Source organism: Microtus oregoni, unplaced genomic scaffold (genome assembly GCF_018167655.1).
Source record: "Microtus oregoni isolate MIOR12 unplaced genomic scaffold, Mior012 000001F_ref0000356, whole genome shotgun sequence".
NCBI lineage: Eukaryota > Metazoa > Chordata > Mammalia > Rodentia > Cricetidae > Microtus > Microtus oregoni.
The window spans coordinates 5,971,408-5,993,378 of NW_024543060.1; the positions used below are offsets into that span (position 1 = coordinate 5,971,408).

The window sequence follows — 21,971 nt, forward strand, 5'->3', positions numbered from 1 at the left end:
CAACCAAACTGTTTCTGAAGGAATTTCTACCATTTGACTTTTCCACCAGCAGTGTATGAGAGATCTAGTCTCTCTTCGTTCTTATCCTTCTTATCCGAGTTTGGTGTTGTTTTTTTTTTAAAGCATTTGTTATTTATTTATTATCTGTAGTTGTTTGGCTTTGGTTTTTTGTTTGTTTGTTTGTTTTGAGACAGAGTCTCTCTACTTAGCTCAGGCCAGCCAGTCTCAAACTCAATATCTTCCTGTCTCAGCGTCCTGCATGTTGGGGTTGCAGGCATGCACCACAACACCATCAACTTTAGCTGTTTTAATAAGTTTATGTGCAGGGTTGGAGAGACTGCACGAGACTTAAGAACATCTGCTATTCTTGCAGAGGATCCGAGTTTTCACCACTATCTATAACACCTGCTCCGGGTGATCCCAACAGCTTCTTCCAGCCTCCACGGGCACCTGCACTTAGTTGTGTGTGGACATTCCCCCTCCTCCCCCGCCCCTCCCCACTCGCCACAAAATAAATCTGTTCGGGAAAAATTTAGATGTGGCCTTGATGGAGGAAGTGTGCCACTGAGGGAAGGCTTGAGGTTTCTAAAGCCAGTTTGCTTTCTGTTTCCTGTTTGTGATTCAGGATGTGAGTTCATGGCTGCTCCTGCTGCCGCCATTCCCTGCCACAATAGACTCTATTCTTCGGGAACCGTAAATCCAAATAAACCCTTTCTTCTGTAGGTTGCCTTGGTCATGGTGTCTTATAAAGCAACAGAAAAGCAACCAATACCCCAGAGGTCTGTATATTTTCACTAAAAAAATATATCTTAGTAGTTTCTGTTCATTTTCTAGTTGGATTGTGTGTTTAATAATAAAATAGTCTACTGTTAAATTTTAACAAAAATGTGTACGTGTGTTTTTCACAGGTTTGAAGTGAGTTTCTGTTTCTTGTGGGCCAAATATTCATGGTTCATCTGCTGTGTAAGGACCGTCCTAAGAGCTGACATTTCCTGAGGCCATGCTTTGCCAGGTGCTGTCCCCCTTGACACACAAGTCTTAGCTTCCTTGAAAAGGGCAGTTTTAATAAACACAATCTGTGCTGTTATAAACATGAACTGTTCTGACTTAGTTTACAAACCCAACAGTCTGCATAAACCAGCGGCTCCCGCCCTCCAGCAAGGCTTCAAGGTGAAGGAACTGAGCCTGTGTCTCCGCCGGCTGAAAGAGAATCTAAAGTGTCACAAGGGCCCATGAGTCAGAGCAGATTCTCTTCCAGTGAGACAAGCGTTCACATTTAACAATGACATCATACGGACAGGTTGCTACTCACACAGAGACACTCACTGACAACATCCAGTTCTGCAAAGTCTGTATGAAGCAACCCTCAGGGCTTAGCCTCCTTGTAAGCAAAGGAAGACAAGCACCACCCACTTACGATGTAGAGTTTTAGCTACTGCACTTGGTGCAAGCCAAGGGGACACAAGATTTCAGGTCTACTGAATTCTCGTGTCAGGCTAAGATCCTATTTCCTGAGTATTGAAAGAGATGCAAGTTCCCCATGGATCTTTAGCAGAACTACCCCAGCTGTGCACAGCGGTGACTGCGCACTCTTTTACGACAGGGCTGTGACTCAGTTCACTGAGAGGCACCTGCCATGGGATTTCTGGCTCAAAATAAATGACTTGGGTCTCCAGGATGCAGCCAGGTAGCAGGTGGAGATCTGGGGGCTGAGTGTCCTTGTCATGTACAATCTGAGCTCTGACAGGTGGCACTGCAGAGACCAGGGTGCAGATCTGTATATCTTGGGCCCTGCAGCCTTTGCCTGAGGCCCAGTTGCTGCACTGGTCTTTGGCTCACAGGGAAGCTGGCTTGGCAGGCCTCTTGTGACAGCCTCTTGTGACCTGTCTTTCTCAGCTGAACGGTGTGAAGAGCAGTCTCCAGCCAGCCTTCTCCGCCAGTCCCCAGCCTCAGTCTCACCCTGCTAATCTCCTTGCTCAAACTCTGCTGTTTTCTTTAGTGGCTTTGGCCTTCTTTGGACTTGGGTGCTTGGTATATTTTCCTACAATAACCTAGTCTTTCTCCTTGTTTATCATTCTGTTTCAGCTATTCGCTGAGACTCCTGACAGGGATTCTACCTGGCGTACCTTCTCTTTCTAACACTATTTTTCTATTCTCTGTGCCTCAAAATCCAGATGGAGGCCTTTCTTCTTAACAGGTGCACTGAAGTGTCTTTGTTATACATGAAGTGGATAATCCCCTACAGAGTGATTGCACGTGTGCGTGTGTGCGTGCGTGTATGTGTGTGTGTGTGTGTGTGTAGGGGTGTGGTCATTATAGCCTGTCACTTGAGCACTAGTTAGATAATTCTAGAAAAGGAGCAGGGCTCCATTCACTTCCCTTCTCCACCCGTGTTCTTTGCCTTGGGTGGTGATGACCTGACTTTTTTCATCTCACCCTTTTCCTCCCTCTACCCTCCTTCCCATGCAGGGCGACTGAGCCCACCTTCCCCTCTTTTAGTAGCAGCAGATATCTGATTGGGTACCATTGTCATGGCAACCCACTCTCTTTGCTCCCCCTTCCTCCCTCCTCTTCCAGAACTAGCCAATCTGTGTGTGGAGGTCCAGACTCCCCTGGCTGGGAAGAGCGGACTGGGGGAGGGGAGAGGGCAGACGGTAGCCACGGAGCCACATGTTGTGGTCTGCTTAAATTTGGGCCTCAGTCTGGCATGCTAAGGGACGCCCTGAGCCTGAACCGGAGACTGGGGGGTCCTTGTGGCATGTGGCGATGCTTATTAAGTTTCAGCAAGGATGGCAGTCTTCCCTGGCTGCACGGCTGAGGATAATGCCTCAAAGAACAGCCAGATGTGCTCTGCAACCCAAAGACACTCCTGTCTCAGCCACTTCCAACAGCATAAGATTGGTCTCTCCTCCTGATGTAAAGTCGGGGCTTTGGAGAGGTGTGTCGGCAAGGGGCCCTTGCAGAACAGCACGGGGTGATGAGTAGAGAGAAACCAACCTGTGTATCTCGGTTGGGGGGGAGGTGTGTGTGTGTGGGGGGGTGAGGGGTGAATGCCAGGGTCAGAGTCTCTGCTTAGTTTCTAGGACAGGCTACACAGTGATCACGTGACATGTGTGCTGCATACTTTAGCCACCCCCTCAGGTGTTTGCGGGTGCTATTGCTGTTAAAACCTCCTCTCAAAACTGGGCGTGTGGCAGTGCATTCCTTTAATCCCAACACCTGTGAAAAGGAGGAACAGGCGGGTCCATCTCTATGAGTTCAAGGGCAGCCTGGTCTACACAGAGATTTTTCTCAGCCCAGTCAAGGTTATATAGCAAGGCTGTACCTCAAACAACAACAGAAAAACAAACAAACAAACATACAAATAAAAAAAACCTCCTCCAAGTCTGAGCTGAATTCAAGGTGATTTGTGTGTTCTCAGCATGTGGAGTAGCAGAGGAGGAGGATCCCCACAATCGATACTGAACAAACCTTCCTTACAAAGGATGAGCCTCAAAGACATTAAAGCGTGTGGATGAAGGAAGTCTGCCACAGGGGGACAGATGTCGCATGATTCTCTCACACTAGGCACACAGGATAGGTAGATTTATTGGCGGCATAGACGACAGAGGTTGGGAGAGGTGGATTTATGGCTTAAGGTTATGGATGAAAGTTAGGAGGGACGGAAGGCTTCTGAAGATGGGCAGTCTTTACACAACGTGGCAGCTGTACAATGCCGCTGAACGGTCTCCTTGTAAGTAGTTGAGAGAGTGAACCTTACATTTTGCACATCTTACAACCAAATATGACACCCTTCTAAGGAAAGGGAGTGAAACAAGGCTAGGTGGTAGTGTGTGCAGACCTGGAGGCTGAGAATGCATGGCAAGGGGCTTCAGAGGGAGAGGCACTTGGAGGGAGTGTCTTGCTCCACAGGGTGCTTGTCCTTCCCACTGTGCCTATGCTGACAGGCAGTGTGTGAGCAGCTGATGGATCTGGACAGAGGATTCCCTCAGTCCCCAAGTCCCCGAGGAAAGCCACCACCAGTGACCTGTCACTGCCCTCCAGGAATCCGCCTGGTATAATGGTCTCCAGTTTAATTTCCTACCTGTGGCTCTCTCTGGTTGGCTCAGGCCGACTGAATGGCCTGCAAGGACACAGTAGCGCTAGGTAGATTCTGCAGAAGAGACAGAGCAACGTGTTTTTGAGGGAGGCCAGAGGGAAACCCTGCTCCCCCGGGACACCTGTAAGGCTGAAGCCCTCACTCACTCCTGGACCTGGGATTTCTGCAGCCTTTCCCCGCCACATAAAGCATGCTTTCCATGTGTCAGCTCTTCTGAGGGAGCTGGGAACAGGCATCGAGTTCTCGGGGGGGGGGGCTATTTTTAGGGTTCATCTGTTCTTCCTATTGCTCCTCTAGATTCCATATTCTCCCTCCTCCAGATCTTAAGAGCTAAAGATTCAAGTCATTCATCCTTCCCCTAGCTTGCAAGCTGTGCTGGCGCCCCCACCTCGCGGTACCACACCCTCTCTCTTGCCTCCTGGCCATGCTCACCGCCCCCCCTTGCTTCCCCAGCCCCACAGGCAGCAGGGGAAAGCAGGTTCTTTGTCTGACATCATCTTCCACTCCCCAGCCTGCTAAGAGTTACTCACTCAGGCAATCCCTGCTCCACCGGAGGAGACCGTCCAATTGCCAAGCAACCCACTGCTAGCCAATCAGGGAGCTCGGAGGTGATGTCATGGCGAGAGCCCAGCAGTGGTGCTGATGTTGAGAGAAGCCCAGGGTACCACTAATTGAGGGAGTGAGAAGAGAGCAGCTCTCTTCGGAAACCGGACTGCAGGTAAGTAGAACTCAGATGCGGATAATCGGAGGGCTTCTCAAACAAAAGAAAGAAACAAAACAGCAGCCAGAGAGGGGGAGAAGCGAAGGGGCTTGGTATCTATTGTGTTGCCTTTGGCACTCCGTCGATTAAACTTTGTCAAATCCTGAGGGAGAAGCGGGGTGAGGCAAAATGATGCCGCCTAAAGAGGGGTAAGGTGGGCTCTGGACATCGGTTTCGTTCCAAATGAGTGGGACATGTCGGAGGTTTATGTTGAATTATTTCTGCATAAAAGATGTTCTGCTTTTGAGAGAGGAAGGTTTGTTGGAGCTCAGCTTCCTCTGAGGCTGTTCCGAATGAAGACCCCAGTCTAGCTGAAGAAGCTCTGCTTTTGCCATTTTCATCTTTTTTTTTTCATTGTTGTTCTTGTTTTTTTGGCTCTGTCTTTTCTTTCTCCTCTACCTCCGTGCAGTCTTACTTTTTCTCTCTCCGCCTTAAGGATACAGTGAGATCATCCCCTCTTGCTTGCCCCGCCCCACCCTGAGGTCAACCTAATTCTAACTGGCTCCACCACTGGCTCTAAGGCAGAGAATGCAAGCTTGTAGGACCACACCCAGGTTCTCTGATCCTTGATCAGTTACAGTTAGCCCACCAACCCAGGGAGGAATTTTAGCATCTTTTCTCCCCATCCACGGATCCAGAGCTCTGATGTCCAGCACAGAGCTGTGTCCCCACGTGGCAGTGCTGTCTTTGTTTTATTTCTCCCAAGATCACAGGTATCTAGGAGCCCCACGGTTCTCAACCTGGACAGTTTGGGGGGATACTTCAGAGGACAGGTCAGACAGCCTTCGGTCGTCCTGTCTGAAGACCCCAGACAGGGATGATACCCTAGGTCCCAACACCAAGAGGACAGCGTATGGGACGACCTGGCAATGACCTGCTGGAGTTCTGAGGGGCAAAGGGTAGAGATGGAATGTGGTGGAATCTGTCTCCCCTGAGGCTGGGGCCCCTCAAGGAGGAGGGTTCTCCCTCAGGTGGGTGCTTGGGGGATGAGATCATGCACCAGATGTGGAAATATGACAGCAGTGGAGGGAAGCAAAGGCAAAGGGGGCAGGTCAGTGCACACCCAGAAGACAGTCGCGACCTCCCAGTCCCCTGCCCTTGTCTCTTGCTCCCTGCCTTGCAGATAGAGCTGTGTTCTCGGTCCCTTCCCCAGCTGCCCGGATCCCTCAACCTGGTCCCAGACTTCTTCTTTTCCCCATCTCCACCTAGTTACATCTGGAACAACTGGGAAGTGACTTGGGGGCTTTACCTGCTAGGGAGGTTCATCACAGAGCCTACTGCCTTGTGGAAAGTGAGATCCCTATCACTGATGGCATTCAGGGGAAACTGGATGGCCGTGCCACAGAGACATCCTGGACATCTCTGTATGGTTGTGGAGGTTAATTCAGACCAGGGCCGTTGAACCAAAGCTGAAACCTAACTAGTGGGTAACAAAATCTATTTTGTAGAATGTAACTGATATTTAAAAAAAAATAAAATTAGACAGCACAGAGTAGGAAAAAAAAACACACCTCGTATAATGGCTAGTGTTTCTTGTGCCTTTTTAGTTCTGTATTTTTGACTAGGTGTATATTTGTTTATATATGTGTGTGTTCTATTCAAATACACATGTATGCTCCTGGCCTGGTATTCATATGTTGGCTCACACATAAAATCTAGCTTTTATTGTGGATTCCAGTCAATAAATAGTTGAGAATCATTAGGCTAAGTGACTTTTGATTGTCTCTTCCAGCCCCAAACCTACACATTCATGGAAAATTTACTAGGCTGAACTTTTTTTTATTTAAAAATTTTAATTGTAGCAAAATGTAATCAGCACCAAAATTGGCTGTCTTCATTATTTTAAGTGAATAATAAATAATGTTTTCCATGCAATGTTTAGGTGTTTTTTTTTTTTGTTAGACAGAATTTCTCTGTAGTTTTGGAGGCTGTCTTGGAACTCACTCTGTAGACCAGGCTGGACTTGAACTCACAGAGTCTCCGCCAACAGTGCTGGGGTTTAAGGTGTGTGCCACCACCCAGCCTTCAGTGGACCTGTTATAGTCCCACTCCTTACCACTATTGCCCCATTGGCATACCTCACTCACTTTCCACTTTCGAATGTGTCTCCACCAGGCGCCTCCTAGCAAGGGACCTACTCATTATTTTCTGACTTATTTTACTTGGTATGCAGTTCTCCGGTTTCTATCCATATTGCAGATGGTGTGCCCCTGTTCCCAGGCACCAGATAAGTGACCCAAAGTTACAAGGAAATCTCAGTCTTGTTTAACCAGAAAGGCAATGCCATGTTCTGAAGGATTCCTAGAACTAGAGAATTTTGACCTTATAGCATGCACACTCAGAACATTGTTGAACAGACATACCACAACCGCACCCTTATTCACGGTTTTGCCTTCCTTTGTCTCAGCTACCCAAGATCCATTACATCCAAAAATACTAAATGGGAATTTCCAGGAAAAAAACAATTGAGGAATTTGAAGTAAATTTTTACCAATATAATGTTATTATTGCTTTATTTTTTAATTGCTGTTGTTGGTCTTTAATTGTGCCTTCTGTATAGATTCTATTTTATCAGAAATATATATATATATATATATATATATATATATATATATAAAAGTGAGATATGGTGTATTAGATAATTCAGCATTGTCTGTGGTTCTCGACATGCCAGGAACCTCTTGGGATGTATCTTTCACAGATAAGAAAGGAGGAGGGGAACTGGGAAGTGGGAGTGTCTTCCACTTAGGTTTGGACATTTAATAAATAACCATATTTGCTTTTTAGGAGGGAACTGGGTTGGCTGATGCTTAATCAAAAAGGATGAAGTTGTAGGGATGTGGTTCAGAGGTAGAGTGCTGTGAACCAGGCACAAGGTCCTAGGTTTAGTTGCTAGTGTTTAATACAAAACAAAACAAAACCGAGCATCAGAGACTATGAACAGATACAGAGAATAAGATGGTTGAACAACAAAGGCAGACTATGGGACAAGGAAAACAGAGCAAGTGGGAGAAGGTAAGGAGAGGGAATGGTCTCTGCACCAAGCCAGCCATGTAGAGAGAAGGGGAAAACCCAAACTTACCTGTGGTCTTGATTTTAAACACCTGGATACCGAATCATCAAGATCATCACCAAAGAGAACCTGGTTTTATTTTTCTCCCTGAAACACAAAGATCCTGTCTTTGTGTCCCACTTGGCCAGGACTTCAAGATCCAGTCCCCCAGACAATCCACAGAGACTCAGCACTCTCTCCCACACCCTTCTGTGCCAGGTCCTTCCTTGTGGAGGCTGTCACAAGTCAGGCCAGTCACACCCAGGCTTCTGCCCCTTTGGGTCTGTCTCTTTTCTCTGCTCCTTCCCAATCCACTATTGTCCACACGGTCAGGCAGTAGGACCCTGTGGGAGGGGACTTTGGAAGAGACTCCTGGGTCTGACTCTGCTGAATGAGGAGGCAATGTGCCTGTGTAGGAGTATGGTGGGAGAGATAGAGGGGGAGATGGGGAGGGACATATGTGTGTGGGTGCGTGCATAGATCTCTATGGCTTCCTTCTTCCTGTTGGGTCTAGAATGTAAAAGTCTAAATTCTAAAAACAAAAAACAACCCCCACCCCAAAACCAAAATCAAATGCTTTTTTAAAAATGGCAGGGAAGGGTATTTTCTTCTTTGCTCGTTCCTCGCCCCTCCCCCGGATGATCATCTTGTAAATGGCTGTCTGGTGTCTTTATTGCAGGATTCAAGGAGGGTAAAATGATTCTAAGTATGTGATAAACTTGGGGTGGGGGTGGGGTAGAAAAACCCCAGAGGGAAGTTCTGAGAGGAGGAAGGAAAGTGGTAGCCTTCAGGAGTGAAGAGTCTCTGTTCCTTATGTGCAAAGTTAATGCCATGTGACCCTGTGTACAAAGGGTGTATATAGATACCCACTGTGTACAAAGGGTGCGTATAGATACCCACTGTGTACAAAGGGTGTGTATGGATGCACACTGTGTACAGAGGAGTGTGTATAGATACACACTGTGTACAGAGGAGTGTGTAGAGACCCACACTGTGTACAAAGGGTGTGTATAGATACCCACTGTGTACAAAGGGGTGTGAATGGGTACACACTGTGTACAAAGGGGTGTGTATGGATGCACACTGTACAAAGGGGTGTGAATGAATACACACTGTGTACAAAAGGGTGTGTATGGCTGTGCACTGTGTACAAAGGGGTGTGTATGGCTGTGCACTGTATACAAAGGGGTGTGAATGGCTACACACTGTGTACAAAGGGGTGTGTATGGATGCACACTGTACAAAGGGGTGTGAATGAATACACACTGTGTACAAAGGGTGTATATGGCTGTACACTGTGTACAAAGGGGTGTGAATGGGTACATACTGGGTACAAAGGCGTATGTATTGATGAATGCTCTGTAACACCTGCATTGCTGCTGTTAGGAATGAGGACATGCGTGTTGCTCCCTGCACAGGTGCCTGCAAGTGTCCTTGACTCCTGGGCCTTAACATGTGTCTGGGCCATACTCCCAGCATTCCAGCTTGCAGGCCTGAATGGAAACTCCTGCCCTGGACTTGACTTCTGGCAGTGATTTCTCTGCATGTATTGAACTGGGAATAAAAATAGCCCAAGATATCCCTTTACAGCGCATTATTTGGGACTGTACATTTTCTGGCTGTGGTTCCCCATCCCCATCTTGCCTCTCAGAAGGGCTGCGAGAGCTCTCGAGGCCTTTGCAGACTCAGGTTTCCAGGCTTCTGCTGTAAACTGGGCAAATGTCCTGGAAGCCATCTGAGACTTCCTCTGACATCTGCTATGCTATGCACTCTCTAGGAGTTCTTGACCCATGAGCCTGGCAGCGCTTCCCACCAGAGCCTTTAAAAGCCCTCAACGGGTGATTCACCAGTGACAGTCTCCAAAGCCAGTCACTCATACTGTGTTCTGTCTACCAGGTCCCTTCTGCATGGCCTACTTGTCTATGCTTGGTGGTGCTTTCACCCTGTCTCCCTAAGGAATCAGGCTTTGCACGAATCTGCCAGAGGCCAGCAGTGCCCCTGTAGAACTCCCAGAGGTCCCACCACTCAGTTTCCCTCCAGCACCAAACAATCTCTGGTCATTCTGGTACCTAAGAAAGAGCTTGGCACAGCGTTAAATATTCAATAAATAGTGTGGAAAGAATGAAAACCACGTTCGTGAAAAAAATAAATGATCTCCTTTTGATTTTTAAGTACAAATAAAACACACAATGACAATCAGAGCCTTGGGACAGCAGGAAGTAAACAAGGAACCACAAGGTTCCTCTGTGGGAGCATGACTTCAGCCCAAAGTGAAGCTACATGAAGCCTCTATGGCAGTGCATGGAATCAGGACGTAGAAGAGTGTCAGCCTGAAATGGCCTCTCCTGCACTCTTGTGGTTAGAGGAGCTAGGCTAGAATTCATTACACCCACGCCCACGAAGTTCCCATCTTGAATGGGCGCCAGAATTCCTATATTTGTCTTCTAGAATCCTTGCCAGAGACAGCTCTATTTAAACCACTTGGACACGCATTAACTGCTGATCCCTCAGAAACAGCCCATGTGGGTTTCTCTAAACAGTCCAGTAGCAATAGCCAGGGATTTATCACAGCAACAAAGTACTTATCCACTCTGCCCCCTGGGTGGGCAGTTCGAGACACTCCAGGGTTGGACATATGCAGGGTAAGCGGCCACATCTCTCTGGAGCACTCAGCACACTGCTGTGGTTCCAGGTCACTAGCTGATCCCAGAAAGCCTAGAGCCTTGGTGCCGCCACAATATCCTACAACGGTGTCCCTTCTAGGAACCCATTTCTACACTGAGGGCAGCTCTGTCCAGTGTGGGCTGTTGTCCCATTCAAGAAGGCAAAAGGGGCCCAGGACAAAGGTGGAAAGGCTCACACACTGGACCCCAGGACCTTACATTCTGGTTCTTCCTCTACCAACAGCTCACCGCGTAACCTCAAGATCCCTTGTCCCCAGTGAACCCAGGATTGACATCTTGGGCAGAGTCAGTCTGGGTAGTCAAGTGCAACACAGTATCTTGGGCCAACCTAGCTTCTTCTCACCAAACCCTTCTCATCTAGCTGTCACTAGGAGGTCTCAGACGCCCCTCATGGGGAGCTATCAGCCTTGCAATTGCTTGTTTACCTGGTTTCTGGTATCATGAGAAGGACTTCATCTATCCACTTTATCTATCTTTTCATTTTTCTTCCAGCTAGAAGGTTCCTCTCCAGTCCTCAGCCTTGGCTCTGCCTCTTCACCATCAACCACACCCACTTAATTTGCTTCATGTGTTGTGTCTAATTGTGTTCTTGGTTGCCTTGTTGCTTGGGTGCTCACAGATTTACTCTATAAAGATGTTAGTGTTTTAATCCAACAGCAGAAAAGTGAGATTATTTGTGTTTCCATACACAGTTACTTAGATACTGGCATTGTGTGGGGATCAGTTTATAATTGGGGCAGTAGCATTGGGTGTGACTCCAGAGTGTGACTTGGTCTAGGCAGGTCCCCAATACTCTGACCTTGGCCATGGCTTCCAGTCACCCCTCCTAGTCTTGTCCCTAAGTTGATATGACCAGACACACCTCTTAGCCATAATGTTAGATTCTAAAAACATGGTGTGAAGCCAGTTTCCTGCTGTTCCTTAGGGGCTGTTGAAGGGCTGGGATTGGCCTCTGCCTTAACAGCAAGAATGGGAAGAGGCTTGGGATGGGCCTGGGGGGTGCTTAGCTTTGGGGCTGCCTTCTGATGCTCAAATGCCTGATGTCATGGTTAATGACTCTTCCTGATAGGTGAGCTCTGCCTCGCCCCTCTGCTGGCCACCATTGCCTCTTCCTCCTGCCTCCATGCCTTCTAGCATTCTGTCACTCTGTCACCTCCCCTGATCCCTGCCCTGGTCTTTCACTGGCTCTCCAACATTCTTTGTGTTCCAATGACTCATAGCCCAGGTTTTCCCATATGGAAAGTACGTGTGTACATACTTGGAAAAAATTAATTCCCTCCCATCTCTATGTTAGACTGGCCTTTTCTGTGTCCTTGGGACCACGAGGGACAAGTAGCAGAAGTCTTGCTCTTTCATTTGTCACCAGGGAAGAGTTTATAATTCAGAAGCTCTGGGTCTGGACCCAGGCGGATCCCTTTAGAGCTCTGTGACCCTGGGCAGGTGTCTTAACGTCTGAGCTGCAGGTTCTTCCTCTGATTCCAAAGATGATTGCATCCGCCTTGTTGGTACAACTTTGGCTCATGTGAGGATCAACTGGGAGAAAATTTACAGTGTTTTATGTGTCTAGGGTCTTGTCACTTCAGCTCAAACCAAGAACAAGCCCCCACATGACTGCATCTGCTCATCCCTCTTCTTTCTTGGATGGGTGTTTTCTTCCTCTTCTCCCTGTTCCCACCTCCCCTTCTGACCTATTGATCAAGGTCCTAGATCTCTGCCTACCCCGGCCAACATTTCTCATCTGGTCAATCTCCTCTTCAATCACTCTGAACCTGAATGAATGCTGGGCTCATGACCAAGGACTTTGTCCCCAGGCACTAGGCCTGTCTCCATATTCAGGGACTCACTGGTACCATCAGGACCAGCCTGACACTATAGAGAAAGGCCTATTGTGTTGGCAGAAGAAAGCTTTGGCAAGGCCTTTGGCTGGAAAATGGACAACAGAGTCTTCTAAGGGCAGCTGGGTTTTGCTTCAAATCTGTGCTCGATTACTCTCTCTCAGTCTTGACAAACAGGGCTGGGGAGAGCCACCCTGATACAGTGGGCAGAGGAAGGGTGTTTCCTGGTTGCTGGGTGCCAGGTGCCGGGTTCTGGGTGCTGGGAAGAGTTTGTCCCATTTCACAAGTGCAAGTCTGTGCAGAATAAAGACTGTGAGCACAAGGTTTAGGTGTGCAAAGTGACAGGGGAGGATGGCACTTGTCATCAACTCTGCAGCTGTCTGGTTTTGAGGCTGGAACTGGACCCACTACCCCACCCCACCCCCAGGACCTCCTGTCTATGTGGGCCTTAATCCCTAGAAGGGGGATAGACTCACTACCTAAATAGAAGGATTTCAAGTCCCTGTGTCTCCTGAGGATGAAGGGATATAGTATTAATCTTAGTCTCTTGGCTCATATCACTCTGCCCTGGCACAGTAACCATCAAAGGTGGTCAAATACCAAGCAGTCTCCATGCCAAGCACTCATCACTGGTCCTCAGTGGAGCCCTGTTCCCTCTCATCTCCCAGGTACTCCCAGGCAGTTACCCTGCACAGGGAGACAGATAAATACCCCTGAGAGGTGACGTTGGGGCAACCCATATTTACAAGCCTCGAGTCAGTTGTGAAGGGATCCTTGGTGTGTGAACTCAATCTGCCTGGGCAGATGTGGAGGAAATGGGGGGGGGGAGTGAAAGCTGGAGAGGGGAGACGGAGGTCATAGCAGATACAGTATCCCCAAGATTCCCTTGGTGCTTAAAAGGGCGGTCTTTATGGCAAGAGCCCGTCAATTGAACTGGTCTCTCTTTTTCAGGGTTGGGATCGTGTTCTGAGGTGGCAATAGACATTTGCTGTGACTTTTGGTCAACACAATCACCAGATTCCAGCCACCATGACCCTCGCAGGTAGGTACATGCATCGCTCGGTGATGGACACTATAGTGCAAGCCATTTGTCTGTCGGCCTGCCTGTCTGCCTGTCTGTCTCTGTGTGTGTGTTCCTGTGTCCTGAGATGCATGTGTATATGTGACACTTTTGCGCATGGCATATATGTGTGTCCACAGGCGTGTAGAGGCCAGGGAACAATGCCAGGTGTCATTTCTCAGGATCCATTCATCTTGCTGTGTTTAGAAAGGCTCTTTCATTGGCCTGACACTTGTTGATATGGATAAACTGACTGGCCAGCGCGTGCCAGGGGTCTTCTTGTTCCTGCCTCCCAGTGGCTTTTACATGGGAGTGTCAGAAATCAAAACTTGGACTCGCAAGGCAAGCGTTTTGCCAGCTCCCCAGCCGCTTTCTCTGTGCATGAGCTCCTACAGATGCATAGGAAGAGAGGGTGGCGAGGCAGAGGCAAAGTCATTTCTGGGCATCGAGTGGGATCCCAGCTAAATTTTCTTCCTCATTTGCTCATTTGCATATTATTTAAAATGTTAAAATAATATCTTTATCATAGTGTTGAAACTAGGCTTTCAGGTTTTTAAGAGAAAATGAGCACCAGCATATGGTGGGGTTTGTTCTCAGGGGTTCTCGCATGTTGTGCATAAAACAGGGTTCAGTGGGGAAGGCTGGCAGGGGCTACCATGATGACCTGTGACCTCCAGAGAGACTTCTGCTGTCAGCCACTGTGGACATTTTTCCTCTGTGGACGGCCACTCCCCTGGTTTGATTCCTGTGCTGGGAAGTTGTAAGGAGACTGTCAATCTGACTTCCTCTAGAGAAGGCCTGGACCCCAAAGAGAACAGGAAGTCCCCTCTATTAACTGCTTGGCCCTTTAGGAAGCCATGCCAAATACTTTCAGCAGAATGAAGAGTCAAGGACCTGGTCTGTCCCTGGGTGGAAGTAGGAGATGGCGATGGGGACCAGGGTGGGGACACTGGCCCCTGGGGTCTTTTCTAGAGGGTACTTTGCATTTGGTATTGACAGAAGAATGGGGCCAGCTGTGTGAATTGGAAGGCCAATTTCAAGCCTGAGGGGTACTTTGGAGCCAGAAAGCCTGGGCTGACTCATGGAAGCGCTGGTTTCTAGGAACTCATCTTCACTGGTTTGCTCACTCGTAGCCTACAAGGAGAAGATGAAGGAGCTCCCGCTGGTGTCTCTGTTCTGCTCCTGCTTCCTGTCTGATTCCCTGAATAAATCATCCTACAAATATGAAGGTGAGCGGGGGTTCGGCTGGGAAAGGGAAGGGCAGAGGCTTCTGTGTCCTGTGTTTGTGGGTGCCCCCCATTGACCCTTCCATCTCGTAAAACTGTCCTGGTCATAGTGTGTCTTCTTTCCCAGAGCCTGAGGGGGTCCAAGGCCAGGGGGTGTGGCCTGGGGTGCCAGGTAGCAGCCAGGGGTCTGGATTGGGCCCTCTGGAAGCACTTGCTCTTATGGTCCCTTTTGCACACGCCTTGAATGAATTGATGCCACAGAGGTTGCAAGGACAAGCATAAAGACACAGAACAGAAAAGAAAAATTGGTGTGCTCAGCGGGACTTCCAGGGACAGACAGAGATGTTCCCAACAGCCCCGAGGTGGAAAGAGCACTTCCTGCCTGGTGACAGTAGCGATGTCAGAGTCCCCATACCCTGTCACAGAGTACTGAATGGCCACACTCTCACAAGGAGTGGCCAGGAGTCAGTCAGGTCATCTCTTTGTTTCCAGTTGCAAGGAAGGGGTTGGGTTTGTTCCATCAATGAGAAAGGTGGTGTTTGGATGACCTGAGATCATTTTTTCCATTTAGGCTGGTGTGGGAGACAGTGTAGGAGAAAAGGTCAAAGCCAGCGGAAAGGCAGTGCTGACTGGAGAGAAAGAAGAGAACAGGGTAGGCGGGAGCCAGGGGAGAGGTCCACAGGCCATCAAAGGGACCAGGGCAAGGAGGGACTGGGGGTGGGTGGTGGGTGAAATGAGCTGATGTCTGTCACCAGTGAGGAACGGCAACCGCTGGCCTTCCTGCAGCCCCTGGGATCCTTGCCCAGGGATCCCCAAACCTTACTCTGGCAAAGTCACTGGCCTTAGGGTCCGGTGTTCAGGATCTCCCAAAACCTAGTTGTTGGTGTGCCTTGGGACCCCAGCTTCCCTGTGTCTGTGTGCATGTGTGCATGCTCGTCGGGTCCCCAGTTGCTCCTCGGCAGATAAGCAGCCCCAATTCTGCCCTCTATAGCAGATACAGTGGACCTGAACTGGTGTGTCATCTCTGACATGGAAGTCATTGAGCTGAACAAGTGCACCTCGGGCCAGTCCTTTGAAGTCATCCTGAAGCCACCATCCTTCGACGGGGTGCCGGAATTTAATGCCTCCCTCCCCCGACGGCGAGACCCATCACTAGAAGAGATTCAGAAGAAACTAGAAGCGGCGGAGGAGCGAAGGAAGGTTAGCGCAAATCTTTTTTATCTTGCTTCCTTTCACCCCAGTGTGAGCAGGGAGGAGGAGCGACGCAGTGTCTCTGAGGTGGGTAAGGACGGACAGTGAACCTGAGAATGTTTAGACAGCACATCCCGAATGCTGGGCGTAGGCTGAGACACTTGTACCCTGAAGGAGACAAGACCATGAATGTGCACTGGGTGAGCTTACAGTTTGCTTAGTGGCTTGGGTGTCACATTCCTCTCACAGCTGACCTTGTATTCAACTTCTTTGTTTCCTGTTGATTCTCAAGGCTCAACTGAGATGCCATCTTATCATGAGTGTTTTTTTCACCTTTTAAGAAAAAAAGTTATCCATTGAGTTCTGCGGCCCCTCCCTTTACCTCCAAGGCATTTATCACAGGCAGGGCTGGGTTTCAGTTATTTATAAGAAGCATATTTATGTCTACTAGGCTATTTGCTCCCTTCCTGGGGTGTCTGGAGCTATGAATGACTTGAGGTTAATATAAGATTACTTAGCATTTGTAAATGAATGAATGAATGGGTGAAAGAACAAATAACAAAAAATGAGAGAAAAGATTCTGAAGCTATTTAGAAAAGGGCTAAGAAAGTCCAAGATGATGGAAAGCTTTGCAGGTGGTCCCAAGGCATTGCTTCCTGTTCCTGGGCTAGAGGACCAGGTTCAGGGATGGATCTCATTTGGGTGTGGCACTGTTCAGCCCTATGGGAGAAATCCACCCTAAAGCGTCTTTCTCTTTCTTGGGCTCCCCTAGTACCAGGAAGCGGAGCTCCTGAAACACCTAGCAGAGAAACGGGAGCACGAGCGAGAGGTTATCCAGAAAGCCATCGAGGAAAACAACAACTTCATCAAGATGGCAAAAGAGAAGCTGGCCCAGAAGATGGAATCCAATAAGGAGAATCGGGAGGCTCACCTGGCCGCCATGTTGGAGCGGCTGCAAGAGAAGGTAAGCGATCCTGGATTGGCAGGAGGGTCCTTGGAAGGCAAGTACACGTGACCTACATCACTCTGCAGGAAGCAGCCTCTGCAAGATGGAAATGTTTCCATCAGGCAGGGTCCTCGTCGTTCTAGGAGTAGGATTCGGGAAGTCACAGGCAAGAAACATACACCATTCCTTGGGTGTCCTCAGGGGGGATTTCCTAGGGTTTTAAAACTGGTGTTTATGACTGTCTCAGGAGCTTGCTGGCACCCTACTTTTCTAGAGAAAGCCTGTCTAGTGCAAGTATCTACGGAGGGACCTATGTCTGCACATTTCTGACTTCATCCTTGAATGGGCAGATTTGGCTTTATGAAAGATGCTTACTTGAGCATGGCTCTGAGCCAGGGGCACAAAAAGCTTGGTTGCCAGTGACACAGGAAAGAGGATTCTCCCCAGAGCTCTTGATAAGGGCCAGAGAACAGTCGGTTTTCCCCAATAGTCTGCCTTTGTCAATAACCAAAGTGTCACCTGCATCCGAGGTGTGAGAGACTGGGGTTGGTCCTCCGTGTCTTTCTCTGGAAGACATGCTGGCCTCATTCTCTGAATCCCAGGCTGCCTCAGTCTCTCCTGCAGCTCCTGGGAAGCTTTAGCTCTGTGTTTTATTTCCAGGAGCCGCCTGCTGCGCGGTGACTCCAGGGACCGATCGGTGGCCTCGTCCCATGGTGAGCAGCGTGGTCCTTATTCCTTCCCGCCTACCCACCTAGAACCTCAGGCCCTTGGCAACATTTACTAGAAAAGATCTGGCTTCATCCAGGAATGTGAGCTGCCCAGGTTCTGGAGTTGGCCAGCAGGTGGCAGCCCCATGCTCTGCCAGTCAATTCCTCAAGAGACAGCAAGACTTCCCTTCTTTCGGGAGGGACACAGTCTGGGTCTGACTTAGGGCTGTTGCGGTTAATGAGAGATACCGTAGGAAAACCTAACAGCGCCTTTTCTTTCTCATACCGTGTCTCACGTATCCAAGGCTGGCTTCAAACTAGCTATGTAGGTAGCTGAGGATAGCCTGGAAATTCTGATCTTCTTGCCTCCATCTCCCAAGGGCGGGGACTCCATGTGTGTGCCACCAAGCCTGTTTTATGGAGTGTTGGGAGTTAAACCCAGGTCTATGTGTTTGCAAAGGTAGGCACTCTACCAACTGAGCCACAGCTCCAGCCAGCCCCAAGACAAATTCTTGACGAAACTGAAGTTTGGATGGGAGAGTTATAAGCTTACAGACCCAATCAAAGCAAGTTACAAAACTAGATTGTATTAGAGTTTGTTTATAAAACTCCTTAATTTTTATTGCAACGCGGTCATCACAAGTCTATGAGGTAAGCAGGATAGGCGTCATTCTTAGTTCAGATGAGGAAGCCATTCCTGAGGTCAGATGATTCACTGAGATGCATACAGCACACCAACAGTAGCGTTGGCCTCGGCCCCTTGTCAGCTACAAGTAGCTGCTTTCTTGCCTGTCTCGGAGAGATTATCCTAGTTTTGCCTCACAAGCTTGCAACAGCAAGGGGTTCTTTGGAGACCACGCAAGCAGAGGCCAGAAACCTAGGGCTCTGCATAGCAACCCCCTTGGAAACAGAGGTGGAGCTGGAGGTGGAGACAAGGCTGTCTGAGGAACGACAGCTGTGTACTGCAAGAAGATGCTAAGAGTTAAGATGCTAGATGAGACATTTGACAGGACATCTTTCCTCTGGGACCTTGGTCCCCACTTGTAATTACTCACAGGAGGAAGCAGGAGGCAAGGTTGAGAGCTAAGCATGGGGTTTCCCACTACACCTCTCAGTTCACGGACCAGGGATACCTTCAGCATCAACAACGCTGTCTCTGTGTGGGTATTATGACCAGAATTCCTAGGCATTAAACATCCAGTCCAGACTTACTACCTGGCTCTCTAGAGGCAAAGTCTGAGGAATGTGTGGGCTTCAGGTCATGTGATGCACATGAGAGTTTGAAACCGGACCTACTGCCTCTTGCTTTCAGCCTGTGGAAATTTTTAAGACCTCTAGAGGGATACACTCGTAGGTGAAGATGTATCCTAGGAACCTTAGTGGCCTTAGTGGGTCTATTACATGTTATTCTGCCATCCAGATGTGGTAATACCAGATCACTGAGCAAGGACCCAAATATTTGTCTACTGAGCTGGGACGATGTGGAGGGCAGGTGTGGCGTGGTCCCATGAGTAGACACTTGTCAGAGTTTGGGAGGGGAACCGGCTGTGCGTCCTCATCCCCATAGGAAAGATCCAAGAACTTGACGCCTGGTTAGATAAAACAGTCAGCTAAGGCCACACAGCTGTCTGGGGACAGCAAGGCAGAGCTTGTCTTTTGGCCGAACTCTGCAGGTCCCACAGCTGGCTGGGGATGGGATGGGAGGGCAAATCTAGTCTTTTGGCTAGATTTTGTTATGAAACAAATGAAGGCTGTCTCCCAACACGTGTAAAGGAGTCTGTTGTCTGGCTGGAGTCAAGCACTATTTCCCAACAGTTCTCCGTCAGTATGTAACCCGAGAGTCCACCTTCAGTTAGTAGTCTAAGACAACGCCAAAGAGAGGCGAGAGGAATAACGCATCTGTGATGTGTCAGGGATGCTGGCCACGGGCTGATTCTTTTCCCATTCCCCCGAAACTGGCTGTTCCAAGTGGCTCCTTATATTTAGTCAAGTCAAGTGGCCATTTCAAGTGCCAGAGTGACCAGTGGAAGTAGAAAGGGCCTACGTACGGAGTCATACATGATATGGGGTCTCACTGGTCCATAGGCTCTGTGTACTTGTAGGCGTACACACCTGTGTCTTGCATCTTACTTGCCTCCTTCCACCCCTCTCAGGATGGCTTCGCCGACAGCTCTGCTCTGCTTGTGGTTACCAACCTTTGCTTTCCCGTTCTCTTGCCCTCTAACCTCCCCTGGCAGCCTTGTGTGACCTGCCCTTGTCCCTCCCTTCCTTCCTAGGACAAGCACGCAGAGGAGGTGCGGAAGAACAAGGAGCTGAAGGAAGAGGCCTCAAGGTAAAGCCCAGAGGCCAAGGAAGCTTCCAGGACAGCCGGACGGCTCCCACAGCAACCTGGTTCCAGCAGCCTCTGCTGCTGGCTGCTCTCCCAGCACTGGGGTTTGGGGGGAGGGGGGTGGCCAAGGGGCGTTTCCTCTGCTTTTGGTGTTTGTATATGTAAAGATTGACCAGTGAAGCCATCCTATTTGTTTCTGGGGAACAATGACGGGGTGGGAGAGGGGACAGAAGGAGAGAGTGTCGAAAAGGAGGTAGAGATGAGCCCATGGACATTGTGACACTGTCCACTGACTGAAGACTTGGGCCAAGGCCCCCGCTTTTCACGGCTCTGCCTGGACACCAGCCTCCAGGTTCTGAGTGGAGAGAAGATGAGAACCGAGGCGGAATTTCAGAGTGAAGGGCGGAGTCCTGGTGGGGTAATGGCTGCAGGGCCAGCAGGACAAGCCCATCTGGATGGAGTGAGACCTGCCCTTCAGTGGGTGGTATAAGGTCTGTGTGTGTGTGTGTTAATTGTCATCTTTTGATCATCATGACCAATGAAACATTTACTTCAAGTCTCCAGCTCTTTATTTCCTGAATTTGCTCTTTGCAAATGGGTGGAATGTTCTAGAAATTTGGATTCCCCCCTATCTGATGGCAGGTGTCTTCGATTTTTTTTCCATCTAAATATCCGATGCACTGAGTGAGGAGGGTTAGTTCAAGTTAGACATTGGAATTATTAGAAGTTTTCTTTTTCTCTTTCCTTTTAAACCCATTTTGTGGGCTGTTCCTTAGTGATGGAGTGCATTGGAGTGATGAGAAAAGAAACGGCGCCTTTCTTAGCTACCGACTAACATCCTACTATAGTCCAAAGGATTCACTGTACGAAGAGAAATCTTAGCCCGTGCAAGCTGCTCTAGCAAAATACCTTAGGCAGGGCAATATGTAAACAGCAGAAACTTACTGCTTACAGTTCCTGAGGTGGGAAGGCGGAGAGTAATGTGGCTGGTGAAAAGCTACTACTTTCTGCTGAGAAAATACATGGTGCCTCCTTGCTGTGTCCTCTTGTGGTGAAGGAGTGAAAGGGCTCCATGCAGCTTCTTCTAGAAGCTTCCCATTCATGAGGGAAAACCCTGACCCAATCCTCTCCTAAAGGCTCCATTGCTTGATATCATTTATTTGGGTATGATGTTTTAACTTTATCATTATTTGGGGACAGCAGCATTCAGACATAGCAGAAGCCCTCACCAAGGACTTGACTTGAAATTCCAGACAGATCACAGAACACCAGTGAGGAAAGGTACTGTCTATTAGAAGAAAAGCAGAAGGCCATGTTCTCTAGGACACTGGACCAAACTGCAGGGGACCCTTCTGACTATCTTCTGAAAATAGGAATGGGGTAGAGTCTGTATGAACCAGATCCCAGTGTATCTCCACACCTTGCCTTCTACCCTGTGTGGCTTTGTTCAGCCTTGCAAATAAACTCTTTAGTGTCGCCTTAATATTCTCTTGGCAGTGCTGTTATAAGTGAGCTTCAAATTAGGGTAGAATAACCGGTGGCTCAAAGGTGGTGGTGATGATGGAGATGGTTGGTGATGGTGGTGGTGGTGAAGGTGATGGTGATGATGGTGGTGATGATGGAGATGGTGATGATGGTAGTGGTAATGGTGGTAGTAAAAGTGATAGTGGTGATGGTGGTCATAGTGATGGTGGTGGTGATGGTGGTGATGATAATGGTGATGAAGATGGTGGTGATGAAGATGGTGGTGATGAAGATGGTGGTGGTGATGGTGATGGTGGTGATGAAGATGGCGGTGATGAAGATGGTGGTGATGAAGATGGTGGTGATGATGATGGTGATGATGAAGATGGTAGTGGTGATGATGGTGGTGATGATGATGGTGATGATGAAGATGGTAGTGGTGATGATGGTGGTGATGATGATGGTGATGATGAAGATGGTAGTGGTGATGATGGTGGTGATGATGATGGTGATGATGAAGATGGTAGTGGTGGTGATGGTGGTGATGATGATGGTAGTGATGAAGATGGTGGTGGTGATGATGGTGATGAAGATGGTGGTGGTGATGGTGATAATAAT

The 21,971-nt window shown here is 48.7% G+C and overlaps 1 protein-coding gene across 4 annotated transcripts; it reads left to right on the plus strand.

Annotated features, from left to right (window-relative positions):
- The first annotated feature begins 4,684 nt into the window (after positions 1–4,684).
- Positions 4,685–20,439, plus strand: Stmn4 (stathmin 4). 4 transcript variants are annotated; one of them, XM_041675440.1, is made up of 8 exons: positions 4,685–4,817; positions 13,382–13,472; positions 14,624–14,719; positions 15,288–15,368; positions 15,708–15,916; positions 16,680–16,871; positions 17,514–17,566; positions 19,837–20,439. In XM_041675440.1, the coding sequence occupies exons 2-7, from the start codon at positions 13,460–13,462 to the stop codon at positions 17,532–17,534; spliced, it is 612 nt and encodes a 203-aa protein (XP_041531374.1). In that variant the 5' UTR covers positions 4,685–4,817; positions 13,382–13,459; the 3' UTR covers positions 17,535–17,566; positions 19,837–20,439. The 4 variants fall into 4 exon arrangements, with proteins under 4 accessions (XP_041531374.1, XP_041531370.1, XP_041531389.1 ...); XM_041675436.1 differs by lacking the exon at positions 17,514–17,566 and having other exon boundaries at positions 4,686–4,817; XM_041675455.1 differs by lacking the exon at positions 15,288–15,368 and having other exon boundaries at positions 4,686–4,817.
- Positions 20,440–21,971: the final 1,532 nt, after the last annotated feature.